Source organism: Somniosus microcephalus, chromosome 12 (genome assembly GCF_052327205.1).
Source record: "Somniosus microcephalus isolate GS21.2 chromosome 12, FLI_Smic_1.0, whole genome shotgun sequence".
Lineage (NCBI taxonomy): Eukaryota > Metazoa > Chordata > Chondrichthyes > Squaliformes > Somniosidae > Somniosus > Somniosus microcephalus.
Genome location: NC_140998.1, coordinates 168793609 through 168817551, shown reverse-complemented (window position 1 = coordinate 168817551; position 23943 = coordinate 168793609). Strand labels below are relative to the sequence as shown.

General features: G+C 47.3%; 1 protein-coding gene across 1 annotated transcript in view; it reads left to right on the top strand.

The window, feature by feature from the left end:
• rtf1 (RTF1 homolog, Paf1/RNA polymerase II complex component) overlaps window positions 1–23729 on the top strand; it is a gene marked incomplete at its 5' end in the record, with an annotated part of 47837 nt that extends 24108 nt beyond the window's left edge. The window contains 6 exons of the mRNA XM_086003815.1: window positions 6763–6884; window positions 10946–11003; window positions 13319–13396; window positions 14730–14828; window positions 15774–15891; window positions 22001–23729. Of these exons, the coding sequence (XP_085859941.1) occupies window positions 6763–6884; window positions 10946–11003; window positions 13319–13396; window positions 14730–14828; window positions 15774–15891; window positions 22001–22107 (582 nt within the window). The remainder of the gene's footprint in view (window positions 1–6762; window positions 6885–10945; window positions 11004–13318; window positions 13397–14729; window positions 14829–15773; window positions 15892–22000) is intronic.
• Between the last annotated feature and the right edge of the window lie 214 nt (window positions 23730–23943).

Here is a 23943-nt window from a genome sequence, read left to right as displayed (position 1 = left end):
CTGTCTCAGTCTCAAAAGAAACCTTTCAGTGGGGTTTGGATAGCTGGAAAACTCAGCAGGGATTGGGAGTTATGGTCAAAAAAGATCAGCAGGGATTCCAATCCCAAGTGTTGTCTTCAGGTGAACTGGGATTAGAGGCCAGGGGCTAATTAGATCACTCTTAATTTTTATATTTTTTCATTATAAATGTCTGTGTCCCCCATGCATTAAATTTAAAAGCCTCATCTTCAAATCCATACACAGCCTCACTCCTTCCCATCTCTGCACCCTTCTCTAGCCTTACACCTCTTTCCACAAACTTTGGTCTCCTGACACAGCCCATCCGTGCACTGCCCTCGGTCCCATTCTTTAGAACTCCTTCCCTAAACCCCTCCACCTTGCCACTTCTCTCTTGTCCTTTCAAAAACTTTTTGAAGCCCATCTTTTCAGCCTGATATTTGAGCATCCCTCCTAATCTCTCACCCTCTAGCTTGGCATTCCTGCCTTCCACCTGCTTCCATTTGTGCAGTACCTCAGGACATTGCAGATACTGTGTAAATGCAAGTTGTAATTTGCTTTTACAGCAGGACGATGACCGAGGATGTAACCAATGTAATTTTGTGTGTTAAATCTCGTGCAATGATGTCCCCTTTCCTTCTTGCCCTCCATTCCCTGCACTTCAGGTGACGAGCTGTTTATTTCTACTGGAGGCCGAGCTGTACACAAATAATGAGGGGGATTAGCTTTGGTAATCTACACAGAGTCTTGGTCCAGGCATTGTTAGTAAACTAAGCTGTCTCAAGATTCACTGCGCTCCAGCTGTCACGTGGTTTGTGACAGAGTTCCTGTTCCTTTCTGTGCCCTGCTCCTGCAGGGCCACAGTTTGCCAGTACAGTTTCGAGTAAGCTGCAAATAGATGTTACGTACAGGAAAACCACCAAAGTACCACAGCCAGCCTTTCTCTTAAGCTGTTTGTTAACCCTAAACTCCCGTCTCTCTGTCTTCTACCCTGTGCCTGAGATTGTGGTTCGTCATTTCTGAGGGTCCAAACCTCTGGCACAGATGCTCTACAATTGTTCATAGCTACCCAACGTTTTGTGAACACCTACCCACTGCCCCTTGGGTTAACCACCCTTCCTTAACCAACACTTTGCCTTTTTGAAAAGGAGGAACGGGGGCTAAACTTGGCTCCGTTGTTGAGTTGGCTTCTTCAAAGTCTTATTCTGACTTCCCAGAAAAAGGGTTTTCTGTGAGTTGAATGTACATAAGAACATAAGAAATAGGAGCAGGAGTAGGCCATACGGCCCCGCTCCGCCATTCAATAGGATCATGGCTGATCTGAATCTAGACTCACGTCCACTTCCCTGCCCTCTCCCCGTAACCCCTAATTCCCTTATCTGCTAGGAAAATGTCTATCTCCGTTTTAAATTTATTTAATGTTGCAGCTTCCACAGCTCTCTGGGGTAGCAAATTCCATAGATTTACTACCCTCTGAGTGAAGAAGTTTCTCCTCATCTCAGTTTTGAAAGGGCAGCCCCTTATTCTAAGATTATGCCCCCTAGTTCTAGTCTCACCCATCAGTGGAAACATCCTCCCCGCATCCACCCGATCAATCCCCCTCACAATCTTGTATGTTTCGATAAGATCGCCTCTCATTCTTCTGAACTCCAATGAGTAGAGTCCCAACCTACTCAACCTTTCTTCATAGTCAACCCCCTCATCTCCGGAATCAACTGAGTGAACCTTCTCTGAACCGCCTCGAGAGCAAGTATATCTTTTCTTAAATATGGAAACCAAAACTGCACGCAGTATTCCAGGTGTGGCCTCACCAATACCCTGTATAACTGCAGCAAGACGTCCCTGTTTTTATACTCCATCCCCCTTGCAATAAAAGCCAAGATTCCATTGGCCTTCCTGATCACCTGCTGCACCTGCATACTAACTTTTTGTGTTTCATGCACCAGGACCCCCAGATCCTTTTGTACTGTAGCACTTTGCAGTTTCTCTCCATTTAGATAATGACTTGCTCTTTCATTTTTTTCTGCCAAAGTGCATAACCTCACACTTTCCAACATTATATTGCATCTGCCAAATCTCTGCCCACTCACTTAGCCTGTCTGTCCTTTTGCGGGTTTTTATGTCCTCCTCACTCACTGCTTTCCCTTCCATCTTTGTACCGTCGGCAAACTTGGATATGTTGCACTCGGTCCCTTCCTCCAAATCGTTAATATAGATTGTAAAGAGTTGGGGTCCCAGCACTGACCCCTGCGGTACACCTCTAGTTACTGATTGCCAGCCCCAGAACGAACCATTTATCCCAACTCTTTTTTGTTTTTTGTTAGATAGCCAATCTTCCACCCATGCCAGTATATTACCCCCAATCCTGTGATTTTTTTTATCTTGATCAGTAATCTTTTGTGTGGAACCTTGTCAAATGCCTTTTGGAAGTCCAAATACACTACATCCACTGGTTCCCCTTTATCCACCCTGTATGTTACATCCTCAAAGAATTCGAGCAAATTTGTCAAACATGACTTCCCCTTCGTAAAACCATGCTGACTCTGTCCTATTAAATTATGTTTATCCAAATGCTCTGTTACTGTTTCCTTAATAATGGACTCCAACATTTTGCCAACCACAGATGTTAGGCTAACTGGTCTATAGTTTCCAGCTTTTTGTCTACTTCCCTTCTTAAATAAGGGTGTTACATTAGCAGTTTTCCAATCTGCCGGGACCTTTCCTGAGTCCAGGGAGTTCTGGAAAATGATCACCAATGCATCCACAATCCCTAACGCCACTTCCCTCAAGACCCTAGGATGTAGGCCATCAGGTCCGGGGGATTTATCCGCCTTAAGTCCCATTATTTTACTGAGTACCATCTCCTTAGTGATTTTAATCGTGTTTAGCTCCTTCCCCACCCCATTGCCCCCTGTTTGTCCAGTGTTGGGATATTTTTAGTGTCCTCTATTGTAAAGACTGATACAAAATATTTGTTCAGCGTCTTTGTCATCTCCATGTACCCCACCACTAGTTTCCCGGTCCCATCCTCTAAGGGACCAACGTTCACTTTAGCCACCCTTTTTTCTTTTTATATAGCTGTAGAAACTCTTGCTATCTGTTTTTATATTTTTTGCTAGTTTACTTTCATAATCTATCTTCCCTTTCTTAATTAATCTTTTAGTTATTATTTGCTGGCTTTTAAATGCTTCCCAATCTTCTATCCTCCCACTAGATTTGGCTACTTTATATGCCCTTGTTTTCAGTCGAATACTATCCTTTATTACTTTACTAAGCCACGGATGGCTGTCTTTTCTTTTACTCCCCTTTTTCCTCTGGAATATATTTATCTTGAAAGATGTGAAATATCTCCTTGAATGTAGACCACTGCTCTTGTACCGTCTTACACTTTAATCTGTTTTCCCAGTCCACTTTAGTCAATTCTACTCTCATACCTTCATAGTCTCCTTTATTTAAGCTCAGTACGCTGGTTTGAGATCCAACTCTCTCACCCTCGAACTGAATTTGAAATTCAACCATATTACGGTCACTCATTCCAAGGGGATCCTTTACTAGGACATTTTTATCAATCCTGTCTCATTACACAGGACCAGATCTAAGACTGCCCGCCCCCTGGTCGGTTCAGTTACATACTGCTCAAGGAACCCGTCCCTAATACACTCAATGAACTCTTCCTCAATGCTGCCATGCCCAATTTGATTAGTCCAGTCAATATGAAAGTTAAAATCCCCCATGATTATAGTTGTTCCCTTATTACAAGCCCCAACTATTTCCTGATTTATACTCCGACCAACAGAGTTGCAACTGTTAGGAGGCCTATAGACTACGCCCGCTAGTGACTTTTTCCCCTTATTATTCCTTATTTCCACCCAAACTGTTTCACTATCCTGATCCTTTGACCCAATATCATTTCTGACTATTGCAGTGATTCCATCCTTGATTAACATAGCAACCCCACCACCCTTTCCTTCCTGTCTGTCCTTCCTAATTGTCAAATACCCTTGTATGTTTAGTTCCCAGTCATGATTTATCTTGCAGCCATGTTTCCATAATGGCCACCAGATCATACCCATGTGTAGTTATTTGTACCGTCAATTTTGTTACGAATGCTGCGTGCATTCAGATAAAGAACTTTCAAATATGTTTTCTGACAATTTATTCCTGCTTTTACTACTTTACCTTTATCATACATTCTGTCCCTTCCTGACACGCTCTGGTTTTTAATTCCCCCACTGCTACCTTGCTCTATTGCCTTCTCCGCTGTCATTTTTATTTTTCGCTCTCTTAAAACCTCCCCCCTACTAATTAGTTTAAAGCCCTCTCTGCAGCCCTAGTTATTCGATTCGCCAGGATTCTAGTCCCAGCACTGGCCAAGTGAAGTCCGTCCCAACGGAACAGCTCTCTCCTGTCCCAGTACTGATGCCAATGTCCCAGGAAGCAAAACCCATTTCTCCCACACCAGTCTTTGAGCCACGCATTTAACACTAATTTTATTTACCCTAGCCAAATTTGCACGTGGCTCAGGTAGTAATCCAGAGATTATTACCCTTGTGGTTCTGCTTTTTAATTTGGCCCCTAGCTGCTCAAACTCCCTCAGCAGAACCTCCTTCCTTGTCCTATCTATGTCGTTGGTACCAACATGGACCACGACAACTGGATCCTCCCCCTCCCACTCCAAGTTTCTCTCCAGCCCAGAGGAGATGTCCTTAACCCAGGCAATGCAGCCTTCGGGACTCTCGCTCTCGGCTGCAAAGAACTCTATCTATCCCCCTAACGATACTATCCCCTACCACTACAACATTTCTTTCAACTCCCCCCCACTTGAATGGCCCCCCACTCCACGATGCTGTGGCCAGGTTGCTCATCCTCCCCGCAGTCCCTGTTCCCATCCTCACAGGGAGTAAGAGCCTCAAACCTGTTGGACAAGAGCAAGGGCTGCGGCTCCTCCAACACTACCTGCTGGATCCCTGTACCTGCCTCACTTCTAGTCACACCATCCTGACCCTGGCCACGGACTACATCTGAATTAATTAATCTAATTGGTGTGACTACCTCCTGATACACAGAGTCCAGGTAACTCTCCCCCTCTCTGATGTGTCTCAGTGTTTGAAGCTCGGACTCCAGCTCTTCAACACGGAGCCGGAATTCCTCGAGCAGCCAACACTTACTGCAAATGTGATCACCGTGAGCATCAATGGTGTCCACCAGCTCCCACATATTGCAGTAGCAACACATCACCTGATCTCCCATTCTATGAAATTAATTACATTTTTTAATATTATTTTTAAATACCCTCTGCTCCGATTCTAGATGATGAATATCGCACCGTAGAAACTATAAACCACAGAGTTTAAGCTTAAAAAAGAGAGAAATATTTACCAACCAATCACTTACCCGCTTTCTGGTGACGTCACACTTGGATTACTTTTTACCTCTCTCCTTCCCTCCGAGTTCGGAGACTGGTAAACCTACCTGGTCTCTGGGACCTTTTATAGCCCCGCTCTGCTGCTCGAGATTCCCACCGACGCTGTGAGGCCTTACCTGGTCTCTGGGGCCTTTTATAGCCCCGCTCTGCCGCTCGAGATTCCCGCCGACGCTGTGAGGCCTTACCTGGTCTCTGGGGCCTTTTATAGCCCCGCTCTGCCGCTCGAGATTCCCGCCGACGCTGTCGTTGGTATGTTCACCAGAAGTCTCAAATATCGGGGAACCAGTCCGAGGGGCAGGAGATGGACTATCGAGGAACCAGTCCGAGGGGCAGGAGATGGATTATCAGGGAACCAGGCTGAGGGGCAGGAGATGGATTATCGAGGAACCAGGCCGAGGGGCAGGAGATGGATTATCGGGGAACCAGTCCGAGGGGCAGGAGATGGATTATCGGGGAACCAGTCCGAGAGGCAGGAGATGGATTATCGGGGAACCAGGCCAAGGGGCAGGAGATGGATTATCGAGGAACCAGTCCGAGGGGCAGGAGATGGATTATCGAGGAACCAGTCCGAGGGGCAGGAGATGGATTATCAAGGAACCAGTCCGAGGGGCAGGAGATGGATTATCGGGGAACCAGTCCGAGGGGCAGGAGATGGATTATCGAGGAACCAGTCCGAGGGGCAGGAAATGGGCTCTAACAAAATACTTGCCTTGGAAAAACCTGTCATAGACACTTCCTTATTGCAGGTTCAGCAGGAAGGTCTGTTCTAGGTATCCAGTTTGTTGAAGGGAAATCTTGTAATTCGAGATGAGTTTCTCAATAATCAATCTTTTTCTGCAGAGAATGTTAATGGAACCCCAGTCCCACTCAGTCAAGGTCAGGTCAGGGGTGCTGTAAGAAGTTCCCACTGGTTAAGATCAGCGCACAGCAGAGAAGGTGTTGGGGTCTATCGGAGCCCGTTCAATCCCAGGAAGAGCTGGCAAATTGTAAAGAATTATCAATTCTGAGAACCCATTAAAAAATATAGAAAGTAATTTTGGAGCCAGCGAGGGAGGAGGAGCTAAAATCAGGTGCTCATGAAGTGGCCGTGGCCACTGGGGAGGTCAGAGTTCATGGCCATCTCTGCCGTTTCCCCCTTCACACTGGGGCACAGAAACCCCTTCAAGCCAGTTTCCCCAGTGCTGCCCTCAGAATATCTTTGTTGTTTGGATAGACCCGAGAGAGTTTCCCTGCCATTTCAAATACCAGCTCTCGTGGTGAGAGTCTGTCTTTATTTTTGTGTTGTCCTGAACCCGTTCTCTCTGCTCTAGTAATAAGTCATTCCTTCCATTTCTCTTAAGGCAATGGCAGAAGAAGCTGGTGAGCCAGATAAAGCACGACAAATCCAGGATCAGCTGAACGAACTGGAAGAACGGGCAGAGGCCCTCGATAGACTTCGCACCAAAAACATTTCTGCCATAAGGTAAAGAAAGGACTTGCATTTATATACACCTTTCACGACCTCAGGATGTCACCAAAGTGTACTATTATAATGTAGGAAACACGGCAGCCAATGTTTGCACAGCAAGCTCCCACAAACAGCAATTAAATAAATGACCAGATAATCTGTTTGTGATATTGGCAGGACACCGGGGAGAACGCCCCTGATCATCTTCAGATACTACCATGGGATCTTTTACATCCACCTGAGAGGACAGATGTAGCCTCGGTTTAACGTCTCATCGGAAAGACGGCACCTCCGAAAATGCAGCACTCCTTCAGTACTACACTGGGAGTGTCCGTGTAGATTCTGTGCTCGTCGCTGGAGTGGGACCTGTAAAACTGTTGTAAAAATAATTCTGCTCATCCTCCCCACCCCCGCCCCTGGTTCTTTTGCATCTCCCAGCTCCTCGGCCTGCAATGTAGAGAGGCTTCTTTGCTCCAACCAGCTCTGCTTCCTAAATTGGTGCCAGTTTTGTTCCAGTATTGTATAAAAATGAGATTAATGTAGGAATTTTAAATGGGGACTGAATTCTATCTGTGTTGCACCGGTCCAATTATCTCCAGCCTTCAAACCCAACCCCTACCCCTTTTCACCTAAAGACTACACCTGGTCTTGACCCCACGTGTGCAACACCATGGGGGTTGGTGTGTGGGTGGTGGGGTAGGAGGAATGTTTGTGTCTGGGCACTGCACCTTCACAGAATCACAGAAACCCCACAGTGCAGATAGAGGCCATTTCGGCCCATCGAGCCTGCACCGACACATATCCCACCTGATCCCCGTAACCCCTACACCAACACATATCCCACCCTATCCCCGTAACCCCACGTATTTAATCCCCCTAACACTAAGGGTCAATTTATCATAGCCAATCAACCTAACTCGCACATCTTTGGACTGTGGGAGGCAACCGGAGGAAACCCACGCAAACACGGGGAGAATGTGCAAACTCCACACAGACAGTCGCCCGAGGCCGGATTTGAACCCGGGTCCCTGGTGCTGTGAGGCAACAGTGCTAACCACTATGCCACCGTGCTGCCCCAAGGATATATTGGCCTTGGAGAGGGTGCAGTGCAGATTCACCAGAATGATACCTGGACTTAATTGGTTTAATTTTGAGGAAAGGTTGCATACACTAGGCTTGTATTCCTTTGAGCATAGAAGATTAAGGGGTGACCTAATTCATAGAATCATAGAATGATACAGCACAGGAGGAGGCCATTTGGCCCATCGTGACTGTGCCGGCCCTTTGAAAGAGCTACCCAATTAGTCCCGCTCCCCTGCTCTTCCCAATAGCCCTGCAAATCTTTCCCCTTCAAGTAGCTATCCAATTCCCTTTTGAAAGTTATTAATAAATCTTCCACCACCCTTTCAGGCAGTGCATTCCAGATCATCATGACTTGCTGTGTAAAAAATCTTTTCATGTCGCCTCTGGTTCTTTCGTCAGTTACCATAAATCTATCCTCTGGTTACTGACCCTTCTGCCACAGGAAACTGTGTCTCTTTATTTACTCTTATCAAAACCATGATTTTGAACACCTCTATCTGCTCTAAGGAGAACAACCCCAACTCCTCTAGTCTCTCCATGTAACTGAAGTCCCACATCCCTAATTGAGGTGTTTAAGATCATTAAAGGAGTTGATGGGGTAAATAGAGAAAATATTTCTGGGGGGTGGGGGAGGTCCAGAACAATGGGGCCTAACCTTAAAATCAGAGCTGGGCCGTTCAGGGCTGATGTCAGGAAACTTCTACACACAAAGGGTAGTGGAAATCTGGAACCCCCCCCCCCCCCCCCCCCCAATAAAGCTGTTGAGGCTGGGGGTCAATTGAAAATTTCAAAACTGAGATTGATCGATTTTTGTTGAGTAAGTGTATTAAGGGTTACGGAACCAAGGCGGGTAGATGGAGTTAAGATACAGATCATCCATGATCTAATTGAATGGTTGAACAGGTTCGAGGAGCCGAATGGCCTACTCCTGTTCATATATTCCTATGTGTGGAGACATTGTATGTGTGCATTGCAGTTGGGCTAACTGTCCCAAGTCCTGGTAAGGCCATGAAAAATTGGCCTGAAAATCCTGAGACTTTTTTCCAAAAAGTGGAAGTTCTTACGGTTGAACTGAACGGGGGCAAACTTTTTCAGGATACCCCTCATTATCGGCAAAATTAGATTGAATTCTTGAATCAAAATCTGCTTTATCTGGGGTACTGGGTACAGTCTAGACTCTGACCCGACCACACCTGGGGTACTGGGTACAGTCTAGACCCCGACCCGACCACACCTGGGGTACTGGGTACAGTCAGGGCTCTGACCCGACCACACCTGGGGTACTGGGTACAGTCAGGGCTCTGACCCGACCACACCTGGGGTACTGGGTACAGTCTAGACTCTGACCCGACCACACCTGGGGTACTGGGTACAGTCAGGGCTCTGACCCGACCACACCTGGGGTACTGGGTACAGTCAGGGCTCTGACCCGACCACACCTGGGGTACTGGGCTCTGACCCGACCACACCTGGGGTACTGGGTACAGTCTAGACTCCGACCCGACCACACCTGGGTTACTGGGTACAGTCAGGGCTCTGACCCGACCACACCCGGGGTACTGGGTACAGTCTAGACTCTGACCCGACCACACCTGGGGTACTGGGTATAGTTCTGGGTTCTGACCCGACCACTCCTGGGGTACTGGGTACAGTCTAGACTCTGACCCGACCACACCTGGGGTACTGGGTATAGTTCTGGGTTCTGACCCGACCACTCCTGGGGTACTGGGTACAGTCTAGATACTGACCCGACCACACCTGGGGTACTGGGTATAGTTCTGGGTTCTGACCTGACTATACCTGGGCTACTGGGTACAGTCTAGGCTCCGACCTGACCACACCTGGGGTACTGGGTACAGTCTAGACAGAGACCCGACCACACTTGCGGTACTGGGTACAGTCTAGACTCTGACCCGACCACACCTGGGGTACTGGGTACAGTCTAGACTCTGATCCGACCACACCTTGGGTACTGGGTACAGTCTAGACGCTAACCTGACCACACCTGGAGCACTGGGTACAGTTCTGGAGTTGGTGTGTCTGCGATAGAATAACCCAGTGGCTGGAGGAGTTAAATGATCCTTTCTCACTCTGGAAATCTTGTTAATACCTCTGACAGGATGGAGCATTTCCAGGCCATGGTACAGGGCCTGTACAGTTTGACCACACTATGACCTCTTTTCCAAGATGCAGTTCAACTAACACACTAATGACATTTTTAGCTCAACCTTTTTTTTCCTAGCAGCTGACCTTCCTCATTAGTAACTTCTCTCATATCACTCTGTAATCTGCATTGTATTAACTAATAAAGACTCAATTTTTCAAGTCTTCATCTTTGTATTTCCTCACACCACATTAACCCCATGGTTAGTAAATGTGAGGTGATGCATTGAGTTTGAAAAAAGCAGTAATTATACTGTGAATGATAGGCTCGGTGGTGTGCAAGAGCAGAGGGATTTTGAGAGTACAGGTTTACTGGACATTAAAAGCACCACCTCAAGTTGATGAGGCCATAAAAAAAAATGAATAGAATATTATCATAGAATCATACTGCACAGAAGGAGGCCATTGTGCCCGTGCCGACAATATTTTGCTTTCTTGTGCGGGATGGAATATAAAAGCTAAGAGGTCGTGATGAGCTGATCTAAAACCTTATGACCTTGGTTAGAGTGCATTGGGCTCCACACTATCGGAAGGATACTGAGGCTTTAGAGAGGGCCCAGCACAGGCTGCTGCCTTCCTATGATTGGCAGATGCCTGAGCCTGTGCCCCAGGTCAAATGCTGATGTGCAAGGCCCGAGGCTCCACAGGTTCAGGATCACTGAGCCCAAATGTGTCTGGGGATAAGCTTGCACCTTACTCGCAAAACCATCCTTCATTCCAACCGGAATTTGAAACTGGCCTTGGAGATGACTGTGCACCTCACAGAACAGCCAAGTGTTGGTTTGTTTTACAAGTGTCTCTATTAAAACCCCGTTGTTCCTTTCTCTCAGCTACATAAATCAGAGGAACAGAGAGTGGAACATTGTCGAGTCTGAGAAGGCTTTGCTGGTAAGTGCTGTTGTTGGGTAACTATTTATTTGCTACTGATTTGAAAGCACTTAAGTTGAGATATATTGAAGACCAGAAGGTCTCGGGTTTGATCCCCACTACATGCTGAGATTGCTGATTTCACATTGGCTACAGTTGACCTCAGTGCCACTGGGTTACGGAGAAAAAAATCAACCAGGGTTCCCCCTGATCACTTTCTAGTGACGTGTGCTGTGATGTCCTTCATAGTCAAACAGCCCGTCAACACTTATCTAGACTCGCTCATGAGGGCTGGCCACTTGGTTGAGGTACCAAAGGGCAATGAGTACCTCTGGTACCTGTGCCCAGCAACAATTATTACTTTCAGAAGGGGTGGGGTGAAAGTTGGGGGAGAAGGGGTTTAATTAATTATATTTTGCATAGAAGTTATAATCCCGTTGCAACACATCAGCTTGAGACAATGGGGGTTCATTAACACATTCCAGTAAACATTCACGCATAATTAGTTGGAATGGCTTCATTCATGTGAACCCAGCAGACGAAAGTGGACAAAGACCCATACCTCAGAGGGCAGAATTTTAATTGGATTCGTGACTGGCCAGTACTTTGGCATGGAGAGCTGAGAGGATAGTCAGCAGCCAAACCTTTGACTTCCTGTTCAGCTAGGAAAGGCCGCAGTCTGCAGAAATCTAGAAAGAGAGCCAGTCACAGATAACGGGAACTCCCTGCTTCGGTTTCATGCTGATGAGTTTGAGAAACTGTTGGTCAAAAAAGTGTATTTAGCCAACTAGCAGGGATATTGTGTGCTTTTGTTATTTGATACATTACACGGAGTGTTACTAAATAGGCTAAAAGTTACTCTACACGTTTTGTTCATATGTTAGTTTAACCACTGGCCTCGTCCCACTTGTGTTCATCAGTCCGCCCTTCAGCGGGTGCCAGAAATATATGTGGGGTTGAGGCGATCACAGTGTCCAGTTTGTGTAACGAGGGATTTCATTGTTAAAACCCTGAGACACGTTGGTGTATGACCAGATGTTGTATGGCAGTACGGGTAAAGGCCTGATCGTAGGGAACGCAAGGTCCGCTTATGGGAGAGGCTGGTGACACTGAACCCGAGAGAATATCTAGCACAGACGTTTATAACATTGACCTCCCGGCTAAGACCTAGTTGACCCGACTGAGGATTGGCTTGTGGTCTTCTGCTTTGTGTGTGTGACTTGGGTACTTACAGCCTTTACCGCACAAGCTTTGCAAGTAATTGAGGGCTGATTGTCCTCTCGGTAACATATTCCTCTTGTTTGCTGGATCACCAAGATGAGAGGAGCACATTTAGAATGTCTGTCCAGGCAAGCAATTAATAAAGCCCCAACAACCAGAGGGGCAATGAGGAGACCTTTTGTTTATGCAGTGAGTTGCATTGCCTGAAAGGGTGGAGGAAGTAGATTCAATCTTCACCTTTCAAAAGTTGAAAAGGAAGAATTTGCAAGGCTATGGGGAAAGAGCAGGGTAGTGGGACTAATTGGATAGCTCTTTCAAGAACCAGCACGGGTACGATGGGTCGAATGGCCTCCTTCTGTGCTGAGAGATTCTATAACCACTTGCATTCATATAGCGTCTCTAACATGGGGAAAATAAATGTGCCCAGGCACTTCAGAGGCACAAGGAAAAAATGGACATTGGGCCAAAGGAGGGGATACTGGGGGTGACTAAAACTTGGTCAGAAAGGTGGGTTTTAAGGAAGGTCTTGAAGGAGGAGAGAGAGAGGTGGAAAGCTTTAGGGAGTAAATTAAAGAGCTTGGAGCTTAGGCAGCTGAAGACACGGCCGCCAACGGTGGAGCAAAGGTGTGGGAAGGTGCACTAGAGGCTAGTTGGAGGATCAGAGTTTGGGGGACGGGGAGGGGTTGTAGGAGGTTAGAGAAATAGGGAGGGGTGAGACCATGGAGGGATTTTAACACGGATGGGAGTTTTAAATCTGAGGTGTTGGGGGACCAAGAGCCAATGTCAGTCAGCGAAGACGGGGGGTGGTGATGGGTGAGTGGGAGGGACCTGGTGCTACATAGAATGTGAGCAACAGAAGAATGGCGCAATAGTACTTGGAAGGCCTGAGGCTGAGTTGCTGTCATGTCTTTTGGAGTACTTTGCCTCGATGACTGAGGTTCCAGTGCACATTTTTCCCAACGTCTTGGTGCTGCACAGAAGTTTTTGACTCGCGCTTTACAAGTGGTTCAACATTTGGCGCATTGGAATCTAATGAGTGGTGGCGGGGTGGTGAGTGGAATAGCTTCTGACGTGAGGAGGTAACTTTAATGGAGGCTATCTCCCTTTCTCTGCAGGCTGAGGTCCAGAGCGAGAGAACCAAGCAGATGGACCCCTTCACCAGGCGCCAATGTCAACCCACCATCGTCTCCAATGTAAGGCCGCTTGACGGATGCTGTCGGCGGTCATGATTTACAATGCTATCTCTGTGCGGTTTTACAATGCTATCTCTGTGCGGTTTTACAATGTTGTCTGAACATTGAGGGTTTACGCGCTGTCAGTGAGAATTTACGATGCTGTTTGATCAGGGAGGGTTTACGATGCTCTCTGTGAGGGGAGGGTTTACGCTGCTGTCTCTGCGGGGAGAGTTTACAATGCTGTCTGCGGGGAGGGTTTACGATGCTGTCTCTGTGCGGGGAGGGTTTACGATGCTGTCTCTGCGGGGAGGATTTACGATGCTGTCTCTGTGCGGGGAGGGTTTACGATGCTGTCTCCGCGGGGAGGATTTACGATGCTGTCTCTGCGGGGAGGGTTTACGATGCTGTCTCTCTAGGGGGGGCTTACGATGCTGTCTCTGCGGGGAGGGTTTACGATGCTGTCTCTGTGCGGGGAGGGTTTACGATGCTGTCTGTGCGGGGAGGGTTTACGATGCTGTCTCTAGGGGGGGTTTACGATACTGTCTCTGTGCGGGGAGGGTTTACGATGCTGTCTCTGTGCGGGGAGGGTTTACGATGCTGTCTCTGTGTGGGGAGGGTTTACGATGCTGTCTCTGTGCGGGGAGGGTTTACGATGCTGTCTCTGTGTGGGGAGGGTTTACGATGCTGTCTCTGCGGGGAGGATTTACGATGCTGTCTCTGTGCGGGGAGGGTTTACGATGCTGTCTCTAGGGGGGGCTTACGATGCTGTCTCTGTGCGGGGAGGGTTTACGCTGCTGTCTCTGCGGGGAGGGTTTACGATGCTGTCTCTGTGCGGGGAGGGTTTACGATGCTGTCTCTGTGCAGGGAGGGTTTACGATGCTGTCTCTGCAGGGAGGGTTTACGATGCTGTCTGCGGGGAGGATTTACGATGCTGTCTCTGTGCGGGGAGGGTTTACGATGCTGTCTCTGTGCGGGGGGGGTTTAACGATGCTGTCTCTGTGCGGGGGGGGTTTACGATGCTGTCTCTGTGCAGGGAGGGTTTACGATGCTGTCTCTGCGGGGAGGGTTTACGATGCTGTCTCTGCAGGGAGGGTTTACAATGCTGTCTCTGCAGGGAGGGTTTACGATGCTGTCTCTGTGCGGGGAGGGTTTACGATGCTGTCTCTCTAGGGGGGGTTTACGATGCTGTCTCTGTGCGGGGAGGGTTTACGATGCTGTCTCTCTAGGGGGTGTTTACGATGCTGTCTCTGTGCGGGGAGGGTTTACGATGCTGTCTCTGCGGGGAGGATTTACGTTGCTGTCTCTCTGTGGCGATACTTTACGATGCTGTCTCTGCTTGTGTTTCCCTCAGTCCCGGGATCCTGCTGTTCAGGCTGCGATCATTGCTCATCTGAATGCAAAGTATGGCTCCGGATCCACGACCGACCTGCCGCTGGAATTAAACAAACCGGTGAGAATGAGGAGGAGTAATGTCGGGTTACGGGTGGTCCTATGGGGAGTATCAGTCAGGGAGCAGGGTTCCGACTCTCCCTAGTTCCAGGCACATGTGATTTTGTGGCCTGGCTTGAGGTGTTGCTGGGGACCAGTTGTTGCCAGGCAACCCTTCTTATGTAGAACATAAGAAATAGGAGCAGGAGTAGGTCACACAGCCCATCAAACTTGCTCCGCCATTCAATAACATCATGTCTAATCTTCTACCTCAACTCCACTTTCCTGCCCTATCCCCATAATCCTCGATTCCCTTAGTGTCCCTTGAGTCCTATCTGTCTCTCCAGTACACCTCTATCAGTGGTGTGTTAGTCTCTAAGGGAGCACTACAGTCCATTCTGCTGTTTCTGTTATCTGGTATTGTAACTGTAAGTTGCACCTCTCTAAAAATCGCAAGCTGTTCTAAGGAGACGTTACTCTGTTCTCAATACTCTCCCATCTCCCCTGAAGGTGCTGACTCTTCGGGTGCAGTTCCACCGGTGCTGTCTTACACATTTACTTGCACAAGTACTGTGAGGTGTACCCAGCAAGGGGCAAAACTTTAGGAAGGGGATAGTGAGAAGAGAGATCCAACAGAAGTGATTTCTGGGGCACAGTTTTGTTAGTATTTTAGGATCCAGTATCTGAGTAATTTGAGACATAATGTGTGGTAAGCGTAGTATGTTTGGGAGCAACAGCTGACTTTGGACCGATAGTTCCCAAAGCTCTCCATCACTGGGGTTTTCCTCACCTCATGTCTGGGTCTGTTGTAGACTAATTGATAGATTGATTGCTGTGATCAGTCATCAACTCCATTATCATTGTATCATGTGACTACCAGGATGGTTGAAAGCAAACTAAATGGAGTATGGTCTTTTTTCATTGAGCAATTCCTATGTTTGTAACTGGTGTGTGTTCTTGTTCGCAGGACCAGGGTGGCAGTAAGAAGGAGGACAGCAATAATAAATCCAATTCCGACCTCTCCGAGGACCTTTTCAAAGCACACGACTTCGACATCAAGATCGATCTGCAAGTGCCCAATGCAGGTGAGCCCCTGAGAGACTTGTACATGGTGCTATATGCCCAGTTTTAACCTATTGACAAATGTGCAAATGAAAATGGCTCCAATCCAGTCTGACTGGGCTGCCTGTCGCCTGTTTCAAGTCCCATTACAATGCGCTGTCGTACTATATGGGATCTTTTAAATCCACCTGAGAGGGCAGACAGGGCCTCGGTTTTAACATCTCAGCTGAAAGACAGCACCTCTGACAATGTAGTGCTCCATCAGTACTGCGCATGTGTCAGCCTAAAATGATGCAGTCAAATAACTGGAGTGACCCCACAACCTTCTGACTTGGAGGATAGAGTATTACCACTGAGCCAAGGCTGACAACTTGACAAAACTGCATTTGAATTCTCAAATTGCTGTGGTGGGATTTGAACTCGTGTTCTCTGTTTTACTATTCCAGTTACATAACCACTACACTACTGTAACATAGAAGATAGGAGCAGGAGTAGGCCATTCGGCCCCTCGAGCCTGCTCCGCCATTCAATGAGATCATGGCTGATCATCCAAACTCAGTACCCTGTCCCTGACTTCTCCCCATATCCCTTGATCCCTTTAGCCTTAAGAAATATATCCAACTCCTTCTTGAATATATTTAATGAATTGGCCTCAACTGCCTTCTGTGGTAGAGAATTCCACAGGTTCACCACTCTCTGGGTGAAGAAATTCCTCCTCATCTCAGTCCTCAATGGCTTACCCCTTATCTTTAGACTGTGACCCCTGGTTCTGGACTCCCCGACCATCGGGAACATCCTGCATCTAGTCTGTCTAGTCCTGTCAGAATTTTATGAATAGTGGGGTAACATTAGCTACCCTCCAATCCATGGGAACTGTTCCAGAGTCTATAGAATTTTGGAAGATGACCAGCAATGCATATACTATTTCTAGGGTCACTTCTTTAAGTACCGTAGGATGTAGATTATCAGGCCCTGGGGATTTATCGGCCTTCAATCACATCAATTTCCCTAACACCATTTCCCTACAAATACTGATTTCTTTCAGTTCCTCCCTTTCATCAGATCCTATGTTCCCCGACATCTCTGGGAGGTTATTTGTGTCCTCCTTTGTGAAGACAGAACCAAAGTATGTATTTAATTGGTCTGCCATTTCTTTGTTCCCCATTATAAATTCCCCTGGTTCTGACTGCAAGGGACCTACGCTTGACTTCACCAATCTTTTTCTCTTCACATATATCTATAGAAACTTTTACAGTCAGTTTTTATGTTCCCTGCAAGCTTACTCTCATTCTATTTTCCCCTTCTTAATTAATCCCTTTATCCTCCTCTGTTGAATCCTAAACTGCTCCCAATCCTCAGGTTTACTGCTTTTTCTGGCCAATTTATATGTCCTCTCCTTGGATCTTATGCTATCCCTAATTTCCCTTGTTAGCCACGGTTGAGTCACCTTTTTTGTTTTATTTTTATGCCAAACTGGGATGAACAAATTCTGTAGTTCATCCATGCGATCTTTAAATGTTTGCAATTGTCTATCCACCGTCAACCCTTTAAGTAACATTCCCCAATCCATCCTAGCCAACTCGCGCCTCATACCATCGTAGTTTCCTTTATTTAAATTCAGGACCCTAGTCTCTGAGTCAAATACTTATTCACTTAATGAAGAATTCGATCATATTATGATCGCTCCTCCCCAAGGGGCCTCGCACAACAAGATTGCTAATTAATCCTTTCTCCTTACATAATACCCAGTCTAAGATGGCCTGATCTCTAGTTGGTTTCTTGACATATTGGTCCAGGAAACCATCCTGTAAACGCTCCAGGAATTCCTCCTCTAAAGTATTGTTACTAATTTGGTTAGCCTAATCTATATGTAGATTAAAGTCACCCATGATAACTGCTGTGCCCTTATTGCACATGTCTCTAATTTCCCATTTAATGCCATCCCCAACCTCAGCATTACTGTTTGGGGGTCTGTATACAACTCCCACTAACGTTTTCTGCCCCATGGTATTTCTCACAGATTCCACATCATCAGAGCTAATATCCTTCCTTACGACAGTATTGTGTTAATCTCCTCTTTAACCAGCAATGCTACCCCACCTCCTTTTCCTTTTTGCCTGTCTTTCCTGAATATTGAATACCCCTGGATGTTGAATTCTCAGCCTTGGTCACCCTGGAGTCATGTCTCCGTAATCCTAATTAAATCTTATCCGTTTACATCTATTTGCGCAGCTAATTCATGCACCTTATTACGAATGCTCCTCGCATTAAGACACAAAGCCTTCAGGCTTGTTTTTTTTTTTAACACTCTTAGACCTTTTAGAATTATTATTTACTGTGGCCATGTTTGATTTAAACCCTTGATTTCTCTGACTTCCACTTTTGCTTTCCTCCTTCCTGTCTTTTGCTTCTATCCTTGCTTCCCTTTCCTCTGTCTCCCTGCACAGGTTCCCAACCCCCTGCCATTTTAGTTTAAACCCTCCCCAATAGCACGAGCAAACACTCCCCCCTAGGACATCCATCCCAGTCCTGCCCAGGTGCAAACCGTCCAGTTTGTACTGGTCCCACCTCCCCCAGGACCGGTTCCAATGTCCCAGGAATTTGAATCCCTCCCCCTTGCACCATTCCTCTAGCCACGTATCCATCTGAAATATCCTTCTATTTCTACTCTGACTAGCACATGGCACTGATAGCAATCCTGAGATTACTACCTTTTGAGGTCCTATTAATTTACCTCCTAACTCCCTATATTCAGCTTTTAGGACCTCATTCCAGTTTTTACCTATATCGTTGGTACCTATATGCACCACGACAACTGGCTGTTCACCCTCCCCCTCCAGAATGCCCTGAAACCACTCCAAGACATCCTTGACCCTTGCACCAGGGAGGCAACATACCATGCTGGAGTCTCGTTTGCGGCCGCAGAAACGCCTATCCCCCTTGCAATAGAATCCCCTATTACTATAGCTCTCGCGCTCTTTTTCCTCCCGTCCTGTGCAGCAGAGCCACCCATGGTGCCAGGAAGTTGGCTGCTGCTGCTTTCCCCCGATAAGCCATCTCCCTCAACAATATCCAAATTGGTATATCTGTTTGAGAGGGGGGTGGCCACAGGGGACCCCTCTGCCTGGCGGTCACCCATTCCCTTCCTGCCTGTGCAGCCTTTACCTGCGGTGTGACCAACTGATTAAACGTGCTATCCACAATGTCCTCAGCATCGCGAACGCTCCAGTATGTATCCATTCGCAGCTCCAGCGCCGCAGTGCGGTCTTCCAGTAGCTGCAGCTGGATACACTTCCCGCACACATGGTCGTCAGGGACACGGGAAGTGTCCCTGATTTCCCACATAGTGCAGGAGGAGCATGCCACGGGGCCGAGCTGTGCTGTCATGACTTGCCCTTCAATTAAATCAAATCAATACCACCAATTATACTACAATTAAATGATATACTCAAGGACCTTTAGTTACTAGCACTCCCCAATACACAACAGAGACCTTAGAAACTATAACCACAAAAATTAAGACTGTCTAAACTTTATTAACTATTAGCCTTTAACTGTCAAACTATAGAGTAGTATAAATACTCACCTGGCTGTACTCACCCAATCAGCTGCTTCCTCTTGCCCGTGTCACTTTTTGAATCATGGCATGGCTCTGGAACGCCGCTGCCGGACTGCGAGATTGACCGGCCTTTGAGAAAAAGCCCGCGAAAGTGAGTTTAAATACTCACTACTTTGCTGCTGCTCCCGACACCGGCCTCTTCCTACAGGGAGTCAAGCCAGTGAAAGTCAATGCCCATACCTGTGCTAGGCATGTTTAATGGGAAAGTGTAGAGGGAGCTTTACTCTGTACCTAACCCGTGCTGTACCTGCCCTGGGAGTGTTTTCATGGGACAGTGTAGAGGGAGCTTTACGCTGTATCTAACCCGTGCTGTACCTGCCCTGGGAGTGTTTGATGAGACAGTGTAGAGGGAGCTTTACTCTGTATCTAACCCGTGCTGTACCTGCCCTGGGAGTGTTTGATGGGACAGTGTAGAGGGAGCTTTACTCTGTATCTAACCTGTGCTGTACCTGCCCTGGGAGTGTTTGATGGGACAGTGTAGAGGGAGCTTTACTCTGTATCTAACCCGTGCTGTACCTGCCCTGGGAGTGTTTGATGGGACAGTGTAGAGGGAGCTTTACTCTGTATCTAACCTGTGCTGTATCTGAGTGATCGTGATGGTAACACTGAGCCCTTGTAGTGGATGGTGTCCCATTTCCCAGCACTCGCCTTGAGCACGAAATTCACATACTGTAATCTGAAGGCCTGCTTGGTCCGACCCCTTAAGTCTCGTTTATCCATCACCCCTGTAACTCACTTACCTACATTGGCTTCCGGTCCGGCAACACCTCGATTTAAAAATTCTCATCTGTGTCTTCATTCCCTCCGTGGCCTCGCCGTTCCCTACCTCTATAACCTCCTCCAGCCCTACAACCCTCCGAGATCTCTGCGCTCCTCCAATTCTGGTCTCTTGCGCATCCCCGATTTTCATCACGCCACCATTGGCGGCCGTGCCTTCAGCTACCTAGGCCCGAAGCCAGGGGTGGGCAATTATTTGGGCTGGAGGGCCACTTAACAAGTTTTAGTGAGTTGTTGAGGGCGGCAAACCAATGTTCCCCCTAAGGTGCGCAGTCACGCACTAATTGCGAGGCCCCGTGCAGGCCGCACACCAGCTCCTGCTGCTGGAAGAGATACCGCGCAGCAAATTTAAAGGGAACGCACCCATTGTTGAGAGCAAAGTGTTAAATTGGTAAATTTAAAACAGGCCAACTCAATTTACCTGGAGTCCTTGTGCTCGGAGATCCACTCCCGTATCTAAGACAGCGATGAGGACCCCCTGCCATCGTACTCTGGGTACCAGGAGAGGAAAGACGCACATGACTCTTTCTTCGGTAAGAGTCATTGAGATGAGCAGCCGTGACTCGACTCGGATTAATGTGCAGCCGGAGCTCAGGCTCGCGTTCTATTTCTGTCCCGTCCAGCGGGCCCGCGGGCTATATTTTGCCCAGTACTGGGCTAGAAGCTGCCCCGCTCTTTACGGAGGAAACGGCAGGGACCCCCGACGTAACTGGGCCTGTGCCAGAGTTACGCCAGGAAACGGGTGGTACCCCTGCTGAATTCAGACACCTTGCACCAATAAACAAAAATAGCATTTTATAACTCACTGGAATGAAAGCGAGCCAAGGACTCATTTTGAATTAGTCGATAAAATTCCTTCAGAGACGAGTTGAGACTAAAAACTCGCTGCAAGTTTTTAACAAAAGTTCGAAGTAAACAATCTTCCAATCGATTGGATTGTGTCCATTCCGAGTCATGCTGCCAGTGGTGTTATTTTATATAAAATATTGTTATCGTGTATTTATCTGGAAACTTTGCACAGATTTACGTAAACTGAACCCACGAACCGTGAGTAACTCGTCTTTCACGTTGCAGTGACGGAGCAGAAACTGCGGTTTCGGGTGCGAATAACTTTGTTGATTTAGAAGCTGCAGATAATGCAGCAAGTTTCTATTTTCCCGTAATCGGTTCAGACGTTTCCGACTCTGGTGCTGCAGATACTAGTGCAAACAGCAGAAGGCCCCCTACACCGCACAGTGTTAATATTGTTAATTTATTTTTGCAAACTTGAAAGGGGAGGTTATAGCAACGACACATTGATGCAGCGAGCGGCAGATTTGATTTGCTCGCCTCTGGTTTTGGTTATGTCTCCCCTGCTGCCTCGGAGACAATGACCCGTCTCCTGACGTTACGTGGGGTGGGGTCAGGTGCAGTGGATGCTCGGCCTCGAATCCAGGCCTTGGTGGTGTGGCCGCGGGCCGCATTTTGCCCACCACTGCCGTAAGGTCTGGAATTCCCTCCCTAAATCTCTCCGCTTCTTTGCCTCTCCTTTAAGATGCTCCTTAAAATCTACCTCTTTAACCAAGCTTTTGGTCACCTGTCCTAATATCTCCTTGTGTGGCTCGGTGTCAAATTTTATCTGATTACACTCCTGTGAAGCACCTTGGGACATTTACTATGTTAAAGACGCTACATAAATGCAAGCTGTTCTTGTTGTAGCTGTACAGTGACCCTCTTTCCTTTCTGTCTTGGCCTAGAATCCAAGTCGTTGTCGGTGAGCTCAAAGACTCCGTCCGTTAAAGATGGGACCCCAAGGCGATCCCTAAACCTGGAGGACTACAAGAAGCGTCGAGGGCTGATCTGAGCATGGCCAGACTGCTGCTGCAATTCTTTGCATGTGTCTCACTGGTAGCAGATGAGTGCAGCAAGCGGACATTGAAAGACTGAGCCCGGCCGCCCGTCTCTGATCAGGCAGGACGGCCATTGTATAAAAAAAAACTCCTGGTGATTTTTTTTTTTTTTCCTTTAGTAAAAGTAAGTTGAGTGCTGCTTTCTGTCATTCTTTAGTGCTTGGCTGCAAAGTGATCCCACTCAGTAGGTCTGCAGTCTTTTTTTAAATTTTAAATGGGGATTGAGACTAGAGTTCATCTGAGGGGACAGTTTGATTTGTGCATTTGATGAGCTCTGTTTGAAGCAGTGCTCTCCCAATAGAACATCTTGTATACAGGAAACCTTTTTTTCTACAGCTGTGTTTTGTACATGTAGTTTAAGTGCATAGCAGAAGAAAACATCTGGTGGCCAGCTGCATTTATGAACAGCTGGATACAGAGGCCCACCCCGCCACACCTGTTTTGGCTGCTAGGTTGTTTAGTGTATGTGGCCTGTTGGCCACTGTAAATGATGGTAAGTAATTGTTTTCCTCCCAGTTTCAGTGTCGGATTCCCGTCACCCGTTTAACCCCCTCCCACGAGCTGCCTGGTGGTTTTCTTTCAGAAGTCTCCATGGGTCGGCTCACCCGTTCTGTAAATAAGGTGTTGGTCACGCGGCGGCAGCCACTGGGGCAGTTTCTGTTGGATTGAGGGGACTGTGTTTAAACAAGTCAAGCAAGCCCCAGGCCCTGCTTCTCATTGAGGCGTGACAAAGGCAGCCAACACTTCATGAATTCAGATGGTGACACCAGCACTCGGGCTCACTTTGGCCGAGAGTACGTTTTTGTCTGATCCATGCAGTGGTAACCCAGTGAGCCGTGTGTTTGTACCAGGGGTCCGTTGCCATTCACAGAGCTGTGTAAGTACTGTATCACTCGAGCCCTGTAAATATCTCCTTTTGTGTAATTAAGATATCCCCCCAGCTTCGAACCCTGCACCACCCCCTGGCTGCTTAAACCAGATAGGGTTTTCATTCACTTCCAGCCCCTATTCTAAAAAAGAATAATACAAGGAAAACCTGGGAAGCAGAAAACTGAGTGTGTGCGGTTGATCTGTCAGCATCTGAAAGAGAAACCCAGGTGAGTATTTCAGGTAGAGTGAGCATGGTCATGTCCTGCCTGAATCGTTAATCTGTTTGCCTCCTTCAAATGACCCACTGTGCATTTCCATCAGCGTTTTCTGTGTTTAGTTCTGCAGCAAATCTCCTCTCGTTTGTGTTTAAACTCCGAGACTGGAGCTACATTGACCCGTGTCTGCCCAGCCCAGGCACTGGTTAAATTGTTGGCTTGGTTTGTGTTTTGATCCGGGTGGGGGGGGGGGGTCACAGTAGGCTGCAGGCGTTCCCAGATTAAACCAGCAAGATTTACCCTGTACTGGCATTAATTTCAGTCGAGGGTGGAGCGTAATCGCTTCAAATGTTTGCAGGGCGGTTGTATTGTGAATGTGCTCCGAGTCAATTTAACAAACAGCAAGATATATGAAACTGAAAACAATGTACTCTTGTAGTACTGTATTCCTGCCACTACATGGTAGTGTTGTTAATAAAGTGCTAATCCACTGTCTGGCTGGTCATTTTAAATCCAGTTTCTGTTCAGTGTTCAGTTCTGATTTTAGCCTCACTGGAAAATGTGTGTCTTTTTTATAAAAGAAAAGTTGCCAGTCAATTTTTAGTTTCTGAAACGTGTCTCTGGAAATGAAACTTCCCCCCCCCCCCCCCCCATGGAAGTAACAACAACTTGCATTTATATAGTGCCTTTAACGTAGTAAAACGT